This window comes from Aureococcus anophagefferens, assembly GCF_000186865.1.
Source record: "Aureococcus anophagefferens unplaced genomic scaffold AURANscaffold_2, whole genome shotgun sequence".
Classification (NCBI taxonomy): Eukaryota; class Pelagophyceae; order Pelagomonadales; family Pelagomonadaceae; genus Aureococcus; species Aureococcus anophagefferens.
Window position 1 is genome coordinate 487,256 of NW_008705562.1, and position 16,466 is coordinate 503,721.

The 16,466-nt window shown below is 71.7% G+C and overlaps 2 protein-coding genes across 2 annotated transcripts; both read right to left on the reverse strand.

Annotated features, from left to right (window-relative positions):
- Positions 1–1,460: 1,460 nt before the first annotated feature.
- Positions 1,461–2,054, reverse strand: AURANDRAFT_20025 (hypothetical protein; the record flags this gene model as incomplete). The annotated part of the gene is made up of 1 exon (XM_009035234.1): positions 1,461–2,054. The coding sequence occupies one exon, from the start codon at positions 2,052–2,054 to the stop codon at positions 1,461–1,463; it is 594 nt and encodes a 197-aa protein (XP_009033482.1).
- Positions 2,055–11,466: 9,412 nt separating this feature from the next.
- Positions 11,467–13,127, reverse strand: AURANDRAFT_61050 (hypothetical protein; the record flags this gene model as incomplete). Its single annotated transcript, XM_009035233.1, has 3 exons — positions 11,467–11,973; positions 12,115–12,347; positions 12,515–13,127. The coding sequence occupies 3 exons, from the start codon at positions 13,125–13,127 to the stop codon at positions 11,467–11,469; spliced, it is 1,353 nt and encodes a 450-aa protein (XP_009033481.1).
- Positions 13,128–16,466: the final 3,339 nt, after the last annotated feature.

Consider the following 16,466-nt stretch of genomic DNA (forward strand, 5'->3'; position numbering starts at 1 on the left):
CGAGCATGCGCGACAGGCGCCGCCAGGACTTCTCCACGGTCTCGGACTGGAGGTACTCGAGCGTGTCGACGAGGCTCAGCGGCTCCTCAGTCGACTCGAGGCCCCGGCGCCAGACCCGGACCTCCCGGAGCGCCGCGTCGTCGACGTCGACGCGCAACCCGGCGTCCTCCGCCAGCGCGTCGCAGAGCGCGCCCTCGCGCGCGTCGACCTCGACGTAGCCCGCGCCGGCGAGCGTCGCCGCGAGCAGGCCGCCGAACGCCGCGACCTCGGCCTCGCCGCCGCCGCCGGCGGACCCGAGCGCGGGCCGCTTCCGCCAGAAGCCGAGGCGGCGCTCCGGCGGCGGCTCCGCGCCGTTCCGCCAGGCCGCCTCGGCGGCCGCGAAGCTCCCGCGCAGCGCCTCGTCGCTCTCCGCGGCGAGGAGCTTCGCGAGTCGAGGGTACGCCGCGCAGACGGCTTCTACTTTCCTCCCGCTCAGGCGGCCGCGTTCGGCGGCGAAGAGGAGGTTTTGGTCGCCGGCGAGGAGCGGCGCGGGGAGCTTTTGCGCGTTGGGGACGTAGGCGCGCAGCGCCGGCGCGAGGACCGCGAGCGACAGGAGCAAACAGGCCATGGTGCGCGGGTTGCGGCTCGTTTTGGCGCGCCGCTTTGCTCGTGAGCGTTGGTGGCTGCCTCGTGGGGCTAGTGGCGCTGCGTTCAATACGTCTGGGTTGGTTTGCTAGAATTTCGGGACCAAACAGTCGGTCATATCCATCGGCCACGACGCCCAGCCGATTGGCGCCAATCCGCCCGGCTCGCTGTTCGAAGCAGTGGCGAGCCGGGCCCAGGCGCGCGCCGAGCGCGCGCGCGCGGCCGCCTGCGGAGCTCGTGGACCGACGGATCAACGGCGCGGGAAATTGAGCGAATTTGGGCACCCGCCGCCGACCCGGGCGCACGCATGGGAGAATGTTCGTCGAGAACATGTCCGAGTCCTCCAGGGAAGCGACCGCCGCGGCGGCCGGCGCCGCCGGCGTAGCTCCTCCTCCTCGAGCCGGATGAACGCGTTGACGTAATCGCGGATGTAGCCGAACTCGTCGCGCACATCGGGCAGCGAGTGGTGCTCGGCGCCGTCGGCGTTCTCGTCGGACACCTGGGCGAGGGAGGCTGAACTGCGGCAGCCTGCTCAGGCTCAAGCTCCGAAGTCCGAGTCCACGGTGCGCCAGTGCCCGAGGCCCACTGGTCGCCCTACGAAGCCGCCGCTCGCTCGGCGGAGGCCGTCCTCTTCAACAAGGGCGAGGCCGAGGCCGCGGCGCTCCGCGACGTGCAGCAATCCCAGCTCTCGAAGCTCCGCGCGGGCGTCGAGGCCACGCTGCGCAAGGAGCTCGGCCTCCGCGACGACCAGGAGATGCCGGTGCCGGGCGAGCTCGACACGAGCCCAACGACGAGGCCCAGCTACATATCACAACCTAACCCCTTGGAAACTACTCCTACGGCAAATCATCAAGCCGCCGGAGCCGGCGCCACTTGCCCGTGGCCTTGTCGGCGAAGTAGACGTTGACGATGCCGCCCGAGTAGGCGTCGCGCGCCGCGGCCGTGCGCACGGCCTTCTCCGCGAGGTCCGCGGCCTCGTCGACGTTGAGGTCGGCCCGGTAGCCCGCGTCCAGGACGCTGTACGCGTAGGGGCTCCCGGAGCCGACGGCGAAGAGGTGGCCGGCGAGGCACGCGCCCGAGTTGTCGGCGTAGGTGAGCGTCGCGTCGTCGAACATCATCGTGCCCACGCTCAGGTCCAGGTTTTTGTCCTGGCGCGACAGCAACCCCGCGAGGTACTCCGCGTTGCGCCGCGCACTCGGCGGAAAGCCCGTCTCCAGCTCCGCGAGCTTCGACGTCGCCGAGAGGAGGCGCAGCCAGTAGGTGCAGTCGCCGGCCGAGCCCGCCATGGTGCCGAGCGTCGTCCGCGACACGGGGATCGCCTTCTCCGTGGAGTAGCTTCCGACGAAGTTCCCGAGCGACGCGCGCGAGTCGACGCAGCACATGGTCCCGCCGTCGAAGCGGAACGCGACGGTCGTCGTGCCGTGGTACATGTTCGTCTTCATGAGCTCGGCGCGCTCGGCGCGCAGCGTCGCGCGGGCCTCGTCGTCGAGGGAAGGGTCCAGGGGCTCGATGGCGTGGCGCCGCACGAGCGCTTCCTCGCCGGCCGCCGGCGCGACGCGCAGCGGCGCCGCGAGCGCGTCGACCATGTCGTTCGCGCCGGCGCAAGGCAGCAAGGCCGCGAGGGCGAGCAGCGCGAGACCCATATGCACGGGAAGTGCTCAAGTTGAACATCAAGCAATGGAGGCGTCGCGACGTTGAAGCGGCAAAAAGTTACACGAAGGCGGCCTGGGACTCCTTCGCCTCGTCGGGCGCGGCGGGCGCGGTCTGGGCGCGCTGGTTTCGCGGCGGCGTGTTGGCGCCGTGGCGCTCGGACTGGAGCCGCGCGTAGAGGTCGACGTCGTCGCTCCGGAGCGCGTTGCCCGCGCGGCCGCGGAGGATCTCGCGGCCCTTGGCCTTGTAGGCCGAGAGGCAGCCCGCCTTCTTGAGGAGCGCGTAGGCGCCGAAGGCGCAGCCCGCGACGAGCGCCATGAGGAGCACGACGTCGATCCACGTGCGGTCGAGCGAGGCGTCGTCCCGCTTCTTCGACGGCTTGGGCGTCACGGGCTCGTAGGGCTCGTAGGACACGAAGGGTGTCTCCAGCAGCACCCGCGACTGCTCGCCGTCCTTGGACCGGAAGAGCGCGCCCGTGGGCATGGCCGCGAGGCACGCGGACAGCGGGGACGACGCCTCGTTGACCAGCTGCCGCAGCGGCCACCGCGCGGAGCCCGCGCCGGCGTCGGCCTTGCGGATCACGCAGTCCCGCACGGACGTCGCGAAGGTCGCCGGGTTCGCGTTGAAGGCCAGCGTCGGCGACTGGCGCGCGTGCAGCTTCAGGCCTGTGTGGAAATCAACCAGTGGAACGCCCTGTCCAGCAAAAACTTCAAACCTCTCTATCTCGATCAAATCGAAGTCGATTTGGCTGATTTTTGGACGAATCGATTGCTCTCGTCGAGTTCTCGAAGCACAGCCGAAGAGCTTGCGTCGAAACTGTCGCATACGAATACATTGAAGTAGGGTTGAAGATTTGATTTCCACACAGCTTGAGGCGCCGCCGCTCGGGCCGCATGAGCGGCGTGAGCGTCGCGCCCGCGTCGCCCAGGCGCTCGAGGCACCACTGCACGAAGAGGTCGTCGTTCACGGGCATGGCCCCGTAGACCTCGAAGGCCGAGTAGTGGCCCCCCGACGCGCCGTAGGACGGCATCGCCTCGGCGAGCCGCGCGAACGCGCGCCCGCCGACCGTGCCGATGTAGTCCGCGTCCTGCCAGAGGTCGAAGTCGAAGTTGTGGCCCGCCCTCGTGACGAGCACCTCCCCCGTCGCGTCGGGCCAGGACGCGGCGCCCGTGCCGTTCGCGCCGCCGAAGACCGGCAGGCCCAGGAGCGCGGAGACGTTCCGCGGCAGAAAGTGCACCGACGTGACGTCCGCGCCCGTGCGCGCGCGGTCCCAGTCGACGCTGTTGAGCCGGAAGGCCAGCGCGTAGTGCTCCATGCTCACGGTCACGGGCTCGAGCATGGACGGGATCACCACCTCCGTGCGCAGCGTGAACACTTCCATTAGGTCCTCCACGGCGAGCGTCGGCAGCTGCGCCGCGGACTTGAGGGGCTCCAGATGGTCCGCCGCGAAGCGCTGGAGGTGCCGCTCGGCGGAAGCGAGCGCGGCGCCCAAGGCGACGAGGGCCCGGAGGCCGCGGCGCGCGGGGGCCATCGTGGTGACCTGTGGCAATTTCTCCCTCGTTGACTTCGGCAACTTTAGCTTCAGATTTTCGAACAACGATGGGCAGCTTCCACGACGCGAGCGACGGCCCGATCCCGCAGCACATGCTCGACTCCATGCCGCCGGAGATCCGCGCCTGGCACGACAAGATGATGCACCAGCAGGCCCGCGGCCGGCCGGCGCTCTTCGCCGACGAGCCCAGCCCGCCCTGCGAGCATCTCGACTACGGCCGCATCGTCTCCGCGCCGCTCAGCTGGATGTCCTTCCGCGGCAAGACGCCGGTCTACGTGCGCATCGGCGGCCTCACGAGCGAGCGGGGCCGGCACATGAACGGCAAGTGCGGCTGGGCCGTCAAGGCCACGGGGAAGCTCGCGGACCTGTCGCCGGACTCGCGGCGCGAGGCGGCGTCCGCCGAGGGGAAGGATCGTCGCCCGGAAACGCGCGCGACGTTCGTAGGCTCAAGGTCGTCTACGTCGACGACGCCGACGAGCCGGGCACGCTCGCGGAGGCGGAGCGGAGCGCGTCGTCGAAGGCCGCGAATCTCAAGGTCGCGAACCTGCGGCTCGCGCGCGCCGTCGTCTCCGCGGAGCCGCCGGCGCGCACGCTGCTCTCGGCGCTCGCGGGCGACGCGTCGGCCGCGCCGCCGGAGCGGGGCTTCTTCGTCTTCTATCCCGGCCTCCGGCTCGGCGCGGCGCGGGCGCTGACCTTCGAGGAGGCGCTCCGCGTCGACGTCGCGAAGATGGGCAACTGGGGGTCGCAGATCGCGACGGCGGCGACGGAGGCCGCGATGAAGCGCAACCTGCAGGCCATGAAGGCGGAGCAGGGCCTGCCCCCGACGGCCTGGGACCCCCTGCACGGGCCGGGCTGGCCGGGCGTCTACACGGACCGCGCGTCGCGGGGCGTCGCGGACGCGGACCCGGCGGACGTCGTCGCGTGCCGGTCCGCGCTCGAGGCCTGGGCGCTCTGGTCCGAGGTCGAGTCCTTCGCGCGCGCGAACGCGCGGCGCGGGACGAACGGCGCGATGACCCTCCTCTTCGAGGGCGGCGGCGCGGCGCGCGTGAACCCCTTCTACGCGCACATCCCCTACTGTGTGCCCATGCGCGCGCGCCTCGCCCCGGGGACGACGGACGAGGCCTGGGAGGCCGCGGTGCGCTGGCTCGTCGCGCACTCGGCCGTCGGCGTCGACCAGGCGACGAACGACATCGGCCTCGGCGTGCTCGGCGCCTACGTGATCCCCGGCGACGACGTCGCGACGGGCGTCGCCATGTTCGCGACGCAGGGGTCCTACGCGCCCGAGGACTTCCTCAACAACTTCGCCGGCGACCGGGCGAACTTCGCGCTGACCGTAAACGGCCGCCGCGCGTCGCTCGAGGAGGGCCGCGCGGCCTTCAAGGCCGGCGACGACGCCGCCGCGCCCCTCGACAAGCCGAAGCGCCGCGAGTGGAGCGCGCTCTGCGCGTCGCCCTGCGGCCGCTTCGCCTGCGCGAGCTGGTGGCTCGACGGCTCCAACCACGACTTCGACGACGGCGCCGACCTCGAGCTCGCCTAAGCCCATAAAGAGGCGCGGTTACACAGGCGAACGAACAGGGGGCGCCGAGGAACCCTAGATCGGCGAGTAGGTCGTCGGCTCGGCCGCGTCGAGGCCGCCGTCCCTCGAGTTCGCGAACGCCGCGTACAACGCCGCGGCCCAGAAGGCCATGCCCATCCCAAAGTAGACGCGCAGCATGACGTCCGACACGAGGATCATGCCGAGCGTGTAGTTGCAGAAGACCGCGCCGTAGCCGACGCCCGACGCGACCTTGTAGGTCTGCGTCGCGAGCGGCACGGGCAAGACGCCGACGCCGTAGGCGCTCGCGACGACCGCGAGCGCGAAGGACACCATGCCCAGGTCGAACTCGCGGAAGATCGTCAGGAGCGTCGCCCAGAGCCAGAAGACGAGGCCGACGACGCCCGTCACGACGCCGAGCTTCACCATCTCCCGCGGCCGCATGCTGTCGACGAAGTCCGACGCGAGGAACTTCTCGGCCGCCCAGAAGCCGCCGCCCGCGGCGAGCACGAGGATGACGGCCGCCGGCAGGCCCGCGTAGCCCATCGTGGCGCGTTACTACGGCGCGGTCGCTAGGCGGGACGCGCTTCGGCTGCCGACGAGCGCAGGCGAGCGGCGGCGGCTGTCAATATTGCCACACCCTGGCGCGATCGCTGAAGAGGGGGGGTGTTGCTCCGCCACTGGCGTCGGCGGCACCCCTGCGTGCGGAGCGGGGTGGTACATCTTACGCAACGTAAATGGCCTACCCCAGCCGTCACACCGACGTCGCACCCAAAACCAAGGGGCGTATCCAACGCCATCGATGGTGACGCGCTTCGCTGGCACGGACTTGTACGCCGCGGCAGCCCCGCGGAGACGAGGCCCGCGCGGTGGAATTTGGTCGACGCCAGAACCACCTCCGATGGGGGCACCGACGGTCAGGCTTACGCCTAGGGGTCATGGAAGGCCACTCCGACCACCAGAGCGGGCTGCCGTGCGTCGGAAGCTTGGGCTCAGAGGTCTCCGCTCCCGGCCCGCGCGTACGTGTTTGGTACTCAAGCCAGCGAAACGGCTAGCCATTCGTCCCAATCCGAGCGCTTGCTTTTGTCACGTATAGCCACCGGGCGTCCCTGGCCGCTAGCCAAAAACCGCACGTTCGGGCGTCCGACGCGTCGGCCATCGGACGCCGTCGCCGGAGCAAGACCCCCCATGCTGAAGCCAGCGACGCCGGCAACGATGACGTTCTCGTCGACGATGTGCTCATTGATGTGCTCGTTGGCGCTCCTCGCGGCCGTCGCCGGCGCCTTCACGGCGACGCCGCGGCGGCTCCCCGTCGCCCCGCGACGAACGGTCCAAAGAACGGCGCCGCCGCGCATGCTGTTCCTCATGGAGGCGCCCTTCAAGGCCGACGCCCTGCAGTGGGCCAAGGAGACGTCGCGGACGCAGCGCGCGCCCAAGTGCGCCGTCGTCGCGTTGTACGACGACCAGCGCTCCTGCGTCTACGTCGGCGCCTTCGACGACCTGGCGCTCGCCGTCGCGTCGCTCTGCATCAAACACGGCCGCGACGTCGTCAACGGCCTGCGCCAGGAGGAGTTCCCCGCGGAGGTCTTCGCCGACGACGAGGGCCGGCGCATGATGGAGAGCCTGGTCGGCGCCTGGGTCGGCGAGGCGACGGAGGACAACAACGGCGTGAAACCCTACGGCAACGCGGACGCCGGCTGGGCCGAGTTCGACAGGACGGCGAACCCGTTCCTCGCGGGCTACCTCGGCGCCGAGGGCGAGGGCATCGCGGCGCTGCTCACGGAGGAGGAGCTCGCCGAGGAGAAGCTGCAGAATCGCAAGGAGAACATGAAGAAGCAGCTCGACGAGGCCGTGCTCTCGGGCGACGAGACGCTCGCGCGGAAGCTCATCCGCCGCATCGGCAAGATGGACGACGGCCTCGACGTGCCCGACGACGACGACGACGACCTCGCGTAACTCCGGGGCTTAGGTCGGCGCGAGGAGGTCCGCGTCGACGAGCGACGGGGGGTCCGCGGCGCCCGCGCGCGCGTCGACGACGAGCGGCGGGGGGTCGGCGGCGCCCGCGCGCGCGCCGCGCGCGAGGTCGAGGCGGTCCGCGAGGTACGCGCGGCGCTGGTCGCGCGTGTCGAGGCGCTCCCACTCGAAGTGGGGGATGTTGACGACGCGCCAGCCGAGGGCCTCGAGGAGCCGCCGCTTGCACCGCGTCTTCCCGTTGGGCCGCGGCGCCGCGGCGCCGGCGAGGTAGTGCGTCGGGCCGTCGTACTCGACGGCGAGCTTCGCGGCGGGCACGGCCATGTCGAGGCTCAGCCCCTGGGGCGTGACGTGCTCGAAGTCGTGGGCCAACAACTCGGCGAGGCTCTCGGAGACGTCGCGCTGCGCCTGGCTCGGCGCGGCCGCGTCGGCGACGAACGCGGCCCGGAGCGCGTCGGCGTCGTCGAGGACGACGCGGGGCAGGGCGTGGTCCGGCGCCTCGGCCTCGGCGAAGATGGAGACGTGGTGCCACATCTTCCGCTGGTCGTCGTCGAGCGCGTCGACGGAGTCGGCGATCGCCGCGAAGAGCTCGGGCGCCGCGACGCCCGCCGTCGAGAAGGACCAGGCGACCTGGCTCAGGGCGCCCACGTCGAAGGACCCCAGGCGCCGGACGGACGCGTCGGCGACGGCGCGGAAGAGCGCCGCGTCGCCGCGACCCGCCATGGCGAACGCGTACGCCAGATTCGCGAGGTTCTGCGGCCGGAAGCTGTAGATCTTGCGCGGCGCCTCGCGCGCGAGCGCGTCGAAGAGCCGCGGCGCGTCCCGGCCCGCCGTCGCGAAGGCCCAGGCCGTGTTGCCCAGGTTCTGCGGGTTGAACGAGTCGAGGCGCCGCGGCGCCGCGCGCGCGATCTCCGCGTAGAGCGCGGGCGCGTCGCGGCCCGCCGTCGCGTAGGCCCAGGCGAGGTTCGCGAGGCCCTGGGCGTTGAAGTCGTCGATGCGGCCCGCCGCCTCGCGGGCGATCGCGTCGAAGAGCGCCGGCGCGGCGCGGCCCGCGGTCGCGTAGGCCCACGCGGCGTTCGCGAGCGCCTGCGCGCTGAAGGCGCCGAGGCGCGGCGCCGCCGCCGCCGCGACGGCGTCGAAGAGCGCCGGGGCGGCGTAGCCCGCCGTGGCGAAGGCCCAGACGAGGTTCGCCAGATTCTGCGGCGCCGCGGTCGCGAGCTGTCGCGGCGCCGCGGCCGCGACGCCCGCGAAGAGGGTTTCGTCGTTTCGCCCGGCCTTGGCGAAGGCCCAGGCCGTGTTCGCCAGGGCCTGCGCGTTGAAGTCGCCGAGCTTGGGCGCCGCGGCGGCCGCGAGTGCGCCGAAGGCGTCCGCGTCCCTCCGGCCCGCGGACGCGTAGGCCCAGGCGACGTTTGCGAGCCCCTGGGGATTGAGCTCGTCGGCGCGCAAGGCGACCTCGGCCGCGAGGGGCGCGAAGAGCGCGTCGTCGCTCCGGCCGGCGCGCGCGAAGGCCCACGCGGCCATCGCTAAGCCCTGCGGTCGGAACTCGCTCAGCCGCGGGCCCGCCTCGCGCGCGAGCGCCCCGTAGAGCCGCGGCGCGTCGTAGCCGCCCGCGGCGAAGCTCCAGGCGAGGGTCGCGAGGTGCTGCGCGTCGCAGGCCGGGAGCTTTCGGAGCGCCGCGGCTTCCAAAGCGGCGAAGAGCCGCGCGTCGCGCACGCCCGCCTTCGCGAAGGCCCAGGCGACGTTCGAGAGCTGCTGGGGCTCGAGGAAGCGCATCTGGCGCGTCGCCTCGTCGGCGAGGGCGTGAAAGAGGATCGGCGCGCGCGTCCGCGACGTCGCGAAGGCCCAGCAGACGCTCGCGAGCCCCCGCTCGTCGAGGTCGCCGACGCGCCGCGTCAGCGCCACGCCCAGCGCGCCGAAGAGCGCCGGCGCGCGCCGCTTCGCCCGCGCGTGGGCGTAGGCCAGCGTCGCCAGCGCCTTGCCGTCGAGCGCGCCCATGGCGTCCGCCGCCGCGGCCCCGACGGCGGCCCACGTCGCGTCGGTCCCCGCGCGCGCCTTCGCCAGAGACCAGGCGAACTTCGCCAGACCGTCGCCGTCGAGGGCCGCGACGTCGACGTGCGCTTCGACCCAGCCCAGGGCGCCGCCGCCGGGCCCTTTGGCGTAGGCCCACGCGACGCGCTGCAGGTCGTCCGCGGCGAACGCGGCGCCGTCGCGCCGCGCGAGCTCGCCGGCGAGCGCGTTTCCCAGGGCCGGCGACAGGCGCCGGGCCTCGGCGAAGGCCCAGGCGAGGTCGCAGAGCTCCGCGTCCGCGAACTCGCCGAGCCGCGCCGCGGCCGCGGCCTCGATCGTGTCGAAGAGGTCCGCCGCGTCGACGCCTGGGCAGCAAAGAGAGATTCAACGTCGCTTCAATGTGAGTGTTCCGCGCGCGCGCGTCACGAGAAAAGCATCCACGCGTCGAGGCCGTTCCGAGAGATGATCGCTCGTCCAAAAATCAGCCGAAACGAGTGGAAACCGGCCGAGCTAGGAGGCTTTGAAGTTAGGAATCTCGCGCTCTTGTCCTGCCCTGGTCGACGCCGCTCTCCGCGTACGCGAAGGCCGTGTCCACGAGCGCCCGCGCGTCGAACTCGGCGACCTGCCTCAGCCCCGCGGACTTGAGCGGCTCCAGGAGCCGGCCCGGCCCGTCGAAGTTCGCCGCGACGGCCCACACGGCCTTCGACAGCTCGCCCGAGGGCGCCGCGGCCGAGCTCGGCCGCGCGAAGCGCACGCCGAGCGTCCGGCGGGATGCCGCGGGACCGCGCAGGCCGCCGGCGCCCGCGAGCAGCAGCACGAGGCACGTCGGCTTGCTCATGGCGGGCTTGCTCATGTCGTCATCGTCGCGAAGGACTCAAGCTTCATGGAGCCCTTTTTGTTGCACTTAAAGCTGCCGCCGCTACGAGAGGTCGGGCTGCCTGCCTCGCGCCTGCGCAGCGGTTCGTCGTCGCCGCCGGCCGCCCCCCGCGCTTCGTCGCGGTGCCATGGGGAACTCGCGGTCGAAGCGCGAGGACAGCAAGTACGACGACGAGGATTTAAGTTACGAGGAGGACGAGAATGCCCTCCAGTACTTGGAGCTGCACCTCACGCGGCTCATCGCCTACGCCGAGAGCGCGGACGCGTCGCTCCAGCGCGAGGTCGCGGAGCGGCTCGCCAACGAGGCCGTCAAGCCCGAGCGCCAGGTGCAGATCGTCGACCTGGGGGGCCTGCGGCTGCTCATCCCGCTGACGCGGAGCGCCGACGGCGAGGTCCAGCGGCTGGCCGCGCACGCGCTGGCCAACCTGTCGGTCAACGCCATGAACCAGGTCAAGATGGCCGACGAGGGCGGCATCGACGTGCTCATCGACCTGCTGGCCATCGAGTCGGTCCACGTCCAGCGCCAGGCGTCGAAGGCGCTCGCGAACATCGGCGTCAACGTGCACAACAAGGAGAAGATCGCCCGCGCGGGCGGCATCAAGCCCCTCGTGGCGCTCGCGGGCAGCTCCTACGTCGCCGTGGCCATCGAGGCCATCGCCGCGCTGGCGAACCTCGCCGTCAACGACGCGAACGAGGTGCAGATCGCGCGCGACCAGGGCAGGAAAAGAGAGCGAAATTCCCAACTTCAAAGGCTCCGATCTCGGCCGTTTTCCACTCGTTTCGGCTGATTTTTGGACGAGCGATCATCTTTCGGAACGGTCTCGAAGCATGGATGCTTTTTCCGGAACGCGCGCGCGCGGAACACTCATGTTGAAGAGAAATTGAATCACTCTTGTGCTGCCAGGCGCGCGACGGCGGGCTCCGGCCCATCCTCGAGGGCGCGGAATCGCCGTCGACGGACCTCCAGGCCCAGGCGGCGCGGGCCCTGCGCAACCTGAGCGTGAACCCGGCGAACCAAGTCAAGCTCGTCGACCTCGGCGGCGTGCCCATCCTCCAGGCGCTGACGCGGTCCTCCAACTCCCGGACGAGCCAGCAGGCCGCGCGCGCGCTCGCGAACATGGGCGTCTCCGTCGACCCCGAGCACTGCTAGGGGCGGCGCGCGCGCGCCCCGGCGTAACGCCCCCCGGCGCTCAGAGACATAATCGGCGAAGTAATTTTACGTGACAAAACTGACGTCATCATCATCACGTCATCAGAGGTCGTCGCCGCCCTTCTTCTTCTTCGCCTTCTTCGCCTTCTTCTCGGCCTTGCGTTTTTTTCGGAGCTCCTTGTCCTGCTTCGACGCCTCGAGGAACTCGCAGGGCGGCTCCGCCGCGCAGAGCCCGCAGGCCTTGGGGCAGTGGTCGATGACGTCGTTCTCGTCGGCCTTCGTGTAGTCGCTGGGCCACTTGGCGTAGGTGTCGCAGTTGTAGCCCTTGTGCTGCTTGCACGTGGCGCCCTTGAAGTCGGCGTAGAAGTGGTCGTCGACGCAGGGGCAGTCCGTCTTCTTGTTGACCTCGCGGAGCACCGCGTGGGCCATGATCGTGAGGTCGAGGAACGCGGCGCCCTTGTCCGGCAATAGACGGAAGGCGGCCTTGCCGTAGCGCTTCGACAGCGTCGCCTTGCCCCGCGCGTCGGCGTAGAGCGCGAGGTAGAAGTTGGCGAGCATCTGCTCGTCCTCGTCGTCGCTGTCGATGCACCGGTTCAGGTCGCCGAGCGCCTGGGCCGGAATCAAATCTTCAACCCGACTTCAACGTGAGCGTATGTGACAATTTCGACGCGTAGCTTTCTGCTGTGCTTCGAGAACTCGACGAGAGCAATCGATTCGTCCAAAAATCAACCGAATCGACTTCGATTTGACCGAGCTAGAGAGGTTTGAAGTTTGGCTGGAATAACCCAGCCAGTGGTTGATTTCGGCACAGCCGAGCGCCTGCTCGTTGTTCGTCATGAAGAGCTTGAAGGCCGCGCGGAGGCAGCGCTTGCCCTCGGCCCAGTCCGGGAAGATGTCGAGGTGCACGATGGCCAGCGACTTGAGGAGCTCGAACTCCTCCTCGGCGACGAGCTCGCCGTTGTTGTTCTTCATGTGGCTCGCGCCTGGGCGGCAAAAGGGTGCGACATTCCCAACTTCAAAGGCTCCTCTCTCGGCCATTTTCCACTCGTTTCGGCTGATGTTTGGACGGGCGATCATCTCTCGGGACGGTCTCGCAGCGTGGATGCTTTTTACGAAACGCGCGCGCGCGGAACACTCACGTTGAAGCGACGTTGAATCACCCTTTTCCCGCCCCGGCTCACGCCGAGCCAGATGACGCGCTCCGCCTCCTCCTCGATGGCCGTCACGTTCTCGAAGTCCATGTCGCTCACCAGAGACTTGAGCAGGCCCGCGCCGTCGCCGGTCATGCCCTTGTAGTACATGACGACGGCGAGCTGCGTCGCGTACTGGCGCCGGATCTCGCGGCCCTGCGCGTCCGTCGCGTTCGTCGCCAGCGCGACGGCGCGGCCGTACATCTCGAGGGACGCGTTGACGGCGCCCCACATGAACGCGTTGTTCGCGCGCCGCACGAGCTCCGCGGGCTCCTTCCAGAGCTCCTCTTCTTTCGCGTCGTGCGCGTCCTTGGCCTCCTTGAGCAGCTCCTTGGCCTGGAGCACCTGCGTCGGGTCGCCCGTGGGGCTGTCCTCGCCCCAGTCGATGTCGTCGAAGTCCTCCTCGTCCTCCTCCTCGACGCTCTCGACGGCCGTGGGCGCCTCGACGACGGGGGGGTCCTCGGCGTCACCCGGGGCGGCCTCGGGCTCGTCCACGGCCTCCGGCGGCGCCGCCTCCTCGGCGGCGGCGCAGGCCAGCCAGAGCGCTGCGAGCAGACCGAGCGGCGACCGCATGGCACCAGTTCCAGCGCCTTTTCCGGATGCGGGCGCCGCGTGGAGCGCGGTAGCCACTCAGCCGCTCGAGCTTCGGACCTCGGGGCTGCCAATGTTTGCCGGTGCGGGGATCGTGCCGGATCGGCCGGCTGAAACTCGATCTTGAAACTCGGAGGAAGGCAGAGCGAGATGGCCATCGACCCGCTGCCAACGCCGACCGCACATCCCACACGTCCCGCGCTGCGCCAAAGCCGCGGGTGACCACGCTGCCAGCGCCGACCACACATCCCGCGCTGCGCCAGAGCCGCGGGTGACCACGCGATGTCCCGCCTACGAAGAAACACGACGCTCCGCGCGCTCCTCGTCTGCCTCGCCGCGGCGCGCGCGGAAAACCCGCGCCCGGATATCCTCTTCATCCTCGCCGACGACCTGCGGCCGTCCTTCGGCGCCGCCTACGGCGACGGCAAGTCGGGCATCGCGACGCCGCACCTCGACCGCCTCGCGGCGTCCTCCGTCGTCTTCGACCGCGCGTACTGCCAGGCGCCGTCGTGCAACCCGTCGCGGTCGAGCTTCATGAGCGGCCTCGCGCCGGACACGTCGAAGATCTACTGGTTCGAGGCGGAGCCGGACGAGGCGAAGATGCCGTCGATCTTCCAGGCGCTGCGGACCTCCGGCTACGTGTCGCTCGGCGTGGGCAAGCTCTGGCACCGGAACCCGAACGCCGAGGAGGCCGCGCTCGCGTTCTCGCCCGAGAACGGCGACTTCTTCCCGCGAACCTACCTCCAGGACTGGGGCTCCCGCGAGGGCGTGGCGCGCGGCTGCGCGCCCGGCGTCTGGGGCTGCGTCAACGGGCGCGTCCTCGCGGAGGCATGGGACGACCCGGACCACTTCTTCGACAACAAGGTCGGGCGCGTCGCCGCGGAGAAGCTCGAGGCGGCGGCCCGCGCGCGGCGCGCGGGCGCGCGCGCGCCCTTCGTCCTCGGCGTCGGCTTCCACCACCCGCACCTCAAGTGGCACGTGCCCCGGGACCACTGGGAGAGGCACGCGAACGCGTCGGTGGGCGTGCCGAAGCACCGACTCGCGCCCGCGGGCTGGCCCGTCTTCGCCAAGCCCGACGCGAACATCGGCAACGAGGCGATCTCCGTCGACGGGACGCCGATCCCCTCGGGGAGCCTCTGGCCCCTGCCCTTGGCGCAGTGGACGCGCCGGCCGCCGACGTGGGACGCGCTCCTCTACCTGCGGCGGGGCTACGGCGCGTGCGTCGCGCTCGTCGACGACAACGTCGGCCGCGTGCTGGACACGGCGCGCCGCGAGGGGCTCTTGGACAACGCCGTCGTCGTCTTCTCCTCGGACCACGGCTACGCCCTGGGCGAGCACGGCAGCTGGGGCAAGGGCGGCCTCTTCGACATGCACACGAGGGTGCCGCTGCTCATCTCCGCGCCGGGCGTCGCTCCGCGGCGCGAGGGCCGCGTCGTGGGCCTGCTCGACGTCTACCCGACGCTCCTCGACCTGGCGCGGGCGGGCGGCGGGGCCCACCTCGACGGCACGACGCTCGCGCCCCTCCTCGCGGGCGGCGCGCCCCGGGACCGCGGCCGGCGGCTCGCGGCCCGCGGCCGGCGGCCGGGCGCCGGCGGGCCGCGCGTCGTGCTCACGCAGATGATGCGCTGCTTCCGCGCCGCGGGCCAGCACAACGGCGCCTGGGGCGACTACGACTGCAAGGCCGACGACGGCGGCGCGTTCCGGAAGGACGCCTACGACGACTTCGACGGCGCCGCGGGCCCGCGGGCGCCGCTCATGGGCTACGCGGCGCGGTCGAACCGGTGGCGCTACGTCGCGTGGTGCCGCTACGACCTGGACTGCGGCGACGTCCGATGGCGCGAGCGGCCCTGGGCCGAGGAGCTGTATCGGGACGCGGACGACATCGACGACTGGGATCACGTGAACCTGCTCGCGCCGGGCGCGCCCTCGTCGCGGTCGCCCCAGCTCCTCAACATCGCCGACGCGCACCTCGCGACGCTCCGCCTCGTCGTCAGGCGGCGGCGCGAGCGGCGGAAGCGCGCGGGCCTGCCGCGCGTCGCGCGGGGCAACTGGCCCGGGCCCCAGGGCGACGTGGGCTGCGACGTCGACTGGCCGGAGATCCCGAGCGAGCTGCCGCCCCGGGCGCCGCCCGCGCCCTACCTCGTCTGGTAAGCATACTTGTAAGCATGACGTCCAAACGAGCCGGCCAGGGCCCCGCGTTCGGCGGTAAGTAACGTAGTTAAATCGACTGTCGACCCCACCTCATAGGAGTTACTTCCGCTGCTGCTGCTGCTGCATGTAGGCCATCTGCTGCGCGTACATCTGCTGCTGGTACATCATCTGCTGCTGCTGCATCATGGCCTGCTGCTGCATGTACTGCTGCTGCATCATGGCCTGCTGCTGCGGCGACGGCGCCGCCGGCGCCGCGTCGGCGAGCATGGCGGACTGCTGCGGCGCCTGCGTCGCCATCTTGGACATGGGCGTCGCGGGGGCGCGCTTCCGGCCGTCGCGGCTCTTGGGCTGCTCGCCGTTCGCCGCCAGGTTGAGGCTCACGAGCCCCATGGCCTCGGAGAAGTCGAACGCGTCCTTGGGCGGCGCGACGGTGGACGCGGGCGCCGCGGGGGGCGCGGCGAACGCGCCGACCGGCGGCGCGGGCGGCGGCGCGGCCGCGGGCGGCGGCGCGGCCGCGGCGGCCGCGGCGGCGGCGGGCGCCGCGAAGGCCGCGCCCGCGGGCGCGAAGGAGGCGTCGGGCGCCGGCGCCTGCGCGGCGCCGGCGAAGAACTGCGTGAAGCGGCGGCCCTGCGCCATCGCCGGCGGGCTCGGCGAGCTGAACGGGTCCGCGGCCGCCGGCGCGAGGGCCTGGGGCGTCGGCGGCGCGCCGAAGGCGGCCTCGGGCGCGACGGGCGGCGCGAGCGCCGGCGCCGCGGGCTCGGCGAAGGCCGCGGCGGCGGCCCGGGGCGAGAAGGACGCCGCCGCCGCGAACGACGCGCCGCGCGGCGCGGGCGCGGCGAACGGGTCCGCGCCGCCCGCCGCCTCCGGCGCCGAGCGGGTCGCCGTGGGCGTCCGGGGCGGCGCCGCGAAGGCCACCTCGGGCGGCGGCGGCGCGGGCGGCGGCGCCGCCGCCGCGGGCGGCGCGGCCGCCGCCGCGTTTTTGTACGCGAACGGGTCCGGGAACGCGCTCCCGAGCGACGACGACGACGACGCGACGGCGGGCGGCGGCGGCGCGAGGGGCGCCGGCGCGAGCACCTCGGGCGCGGCCGGCGGCGGCGCGGGGGGCGGCGTCGCGGGCGCCGCGGCCGGCGGCGGCAGCATCGACGACCGCTGCCCCGCGGCGAGCTGCGC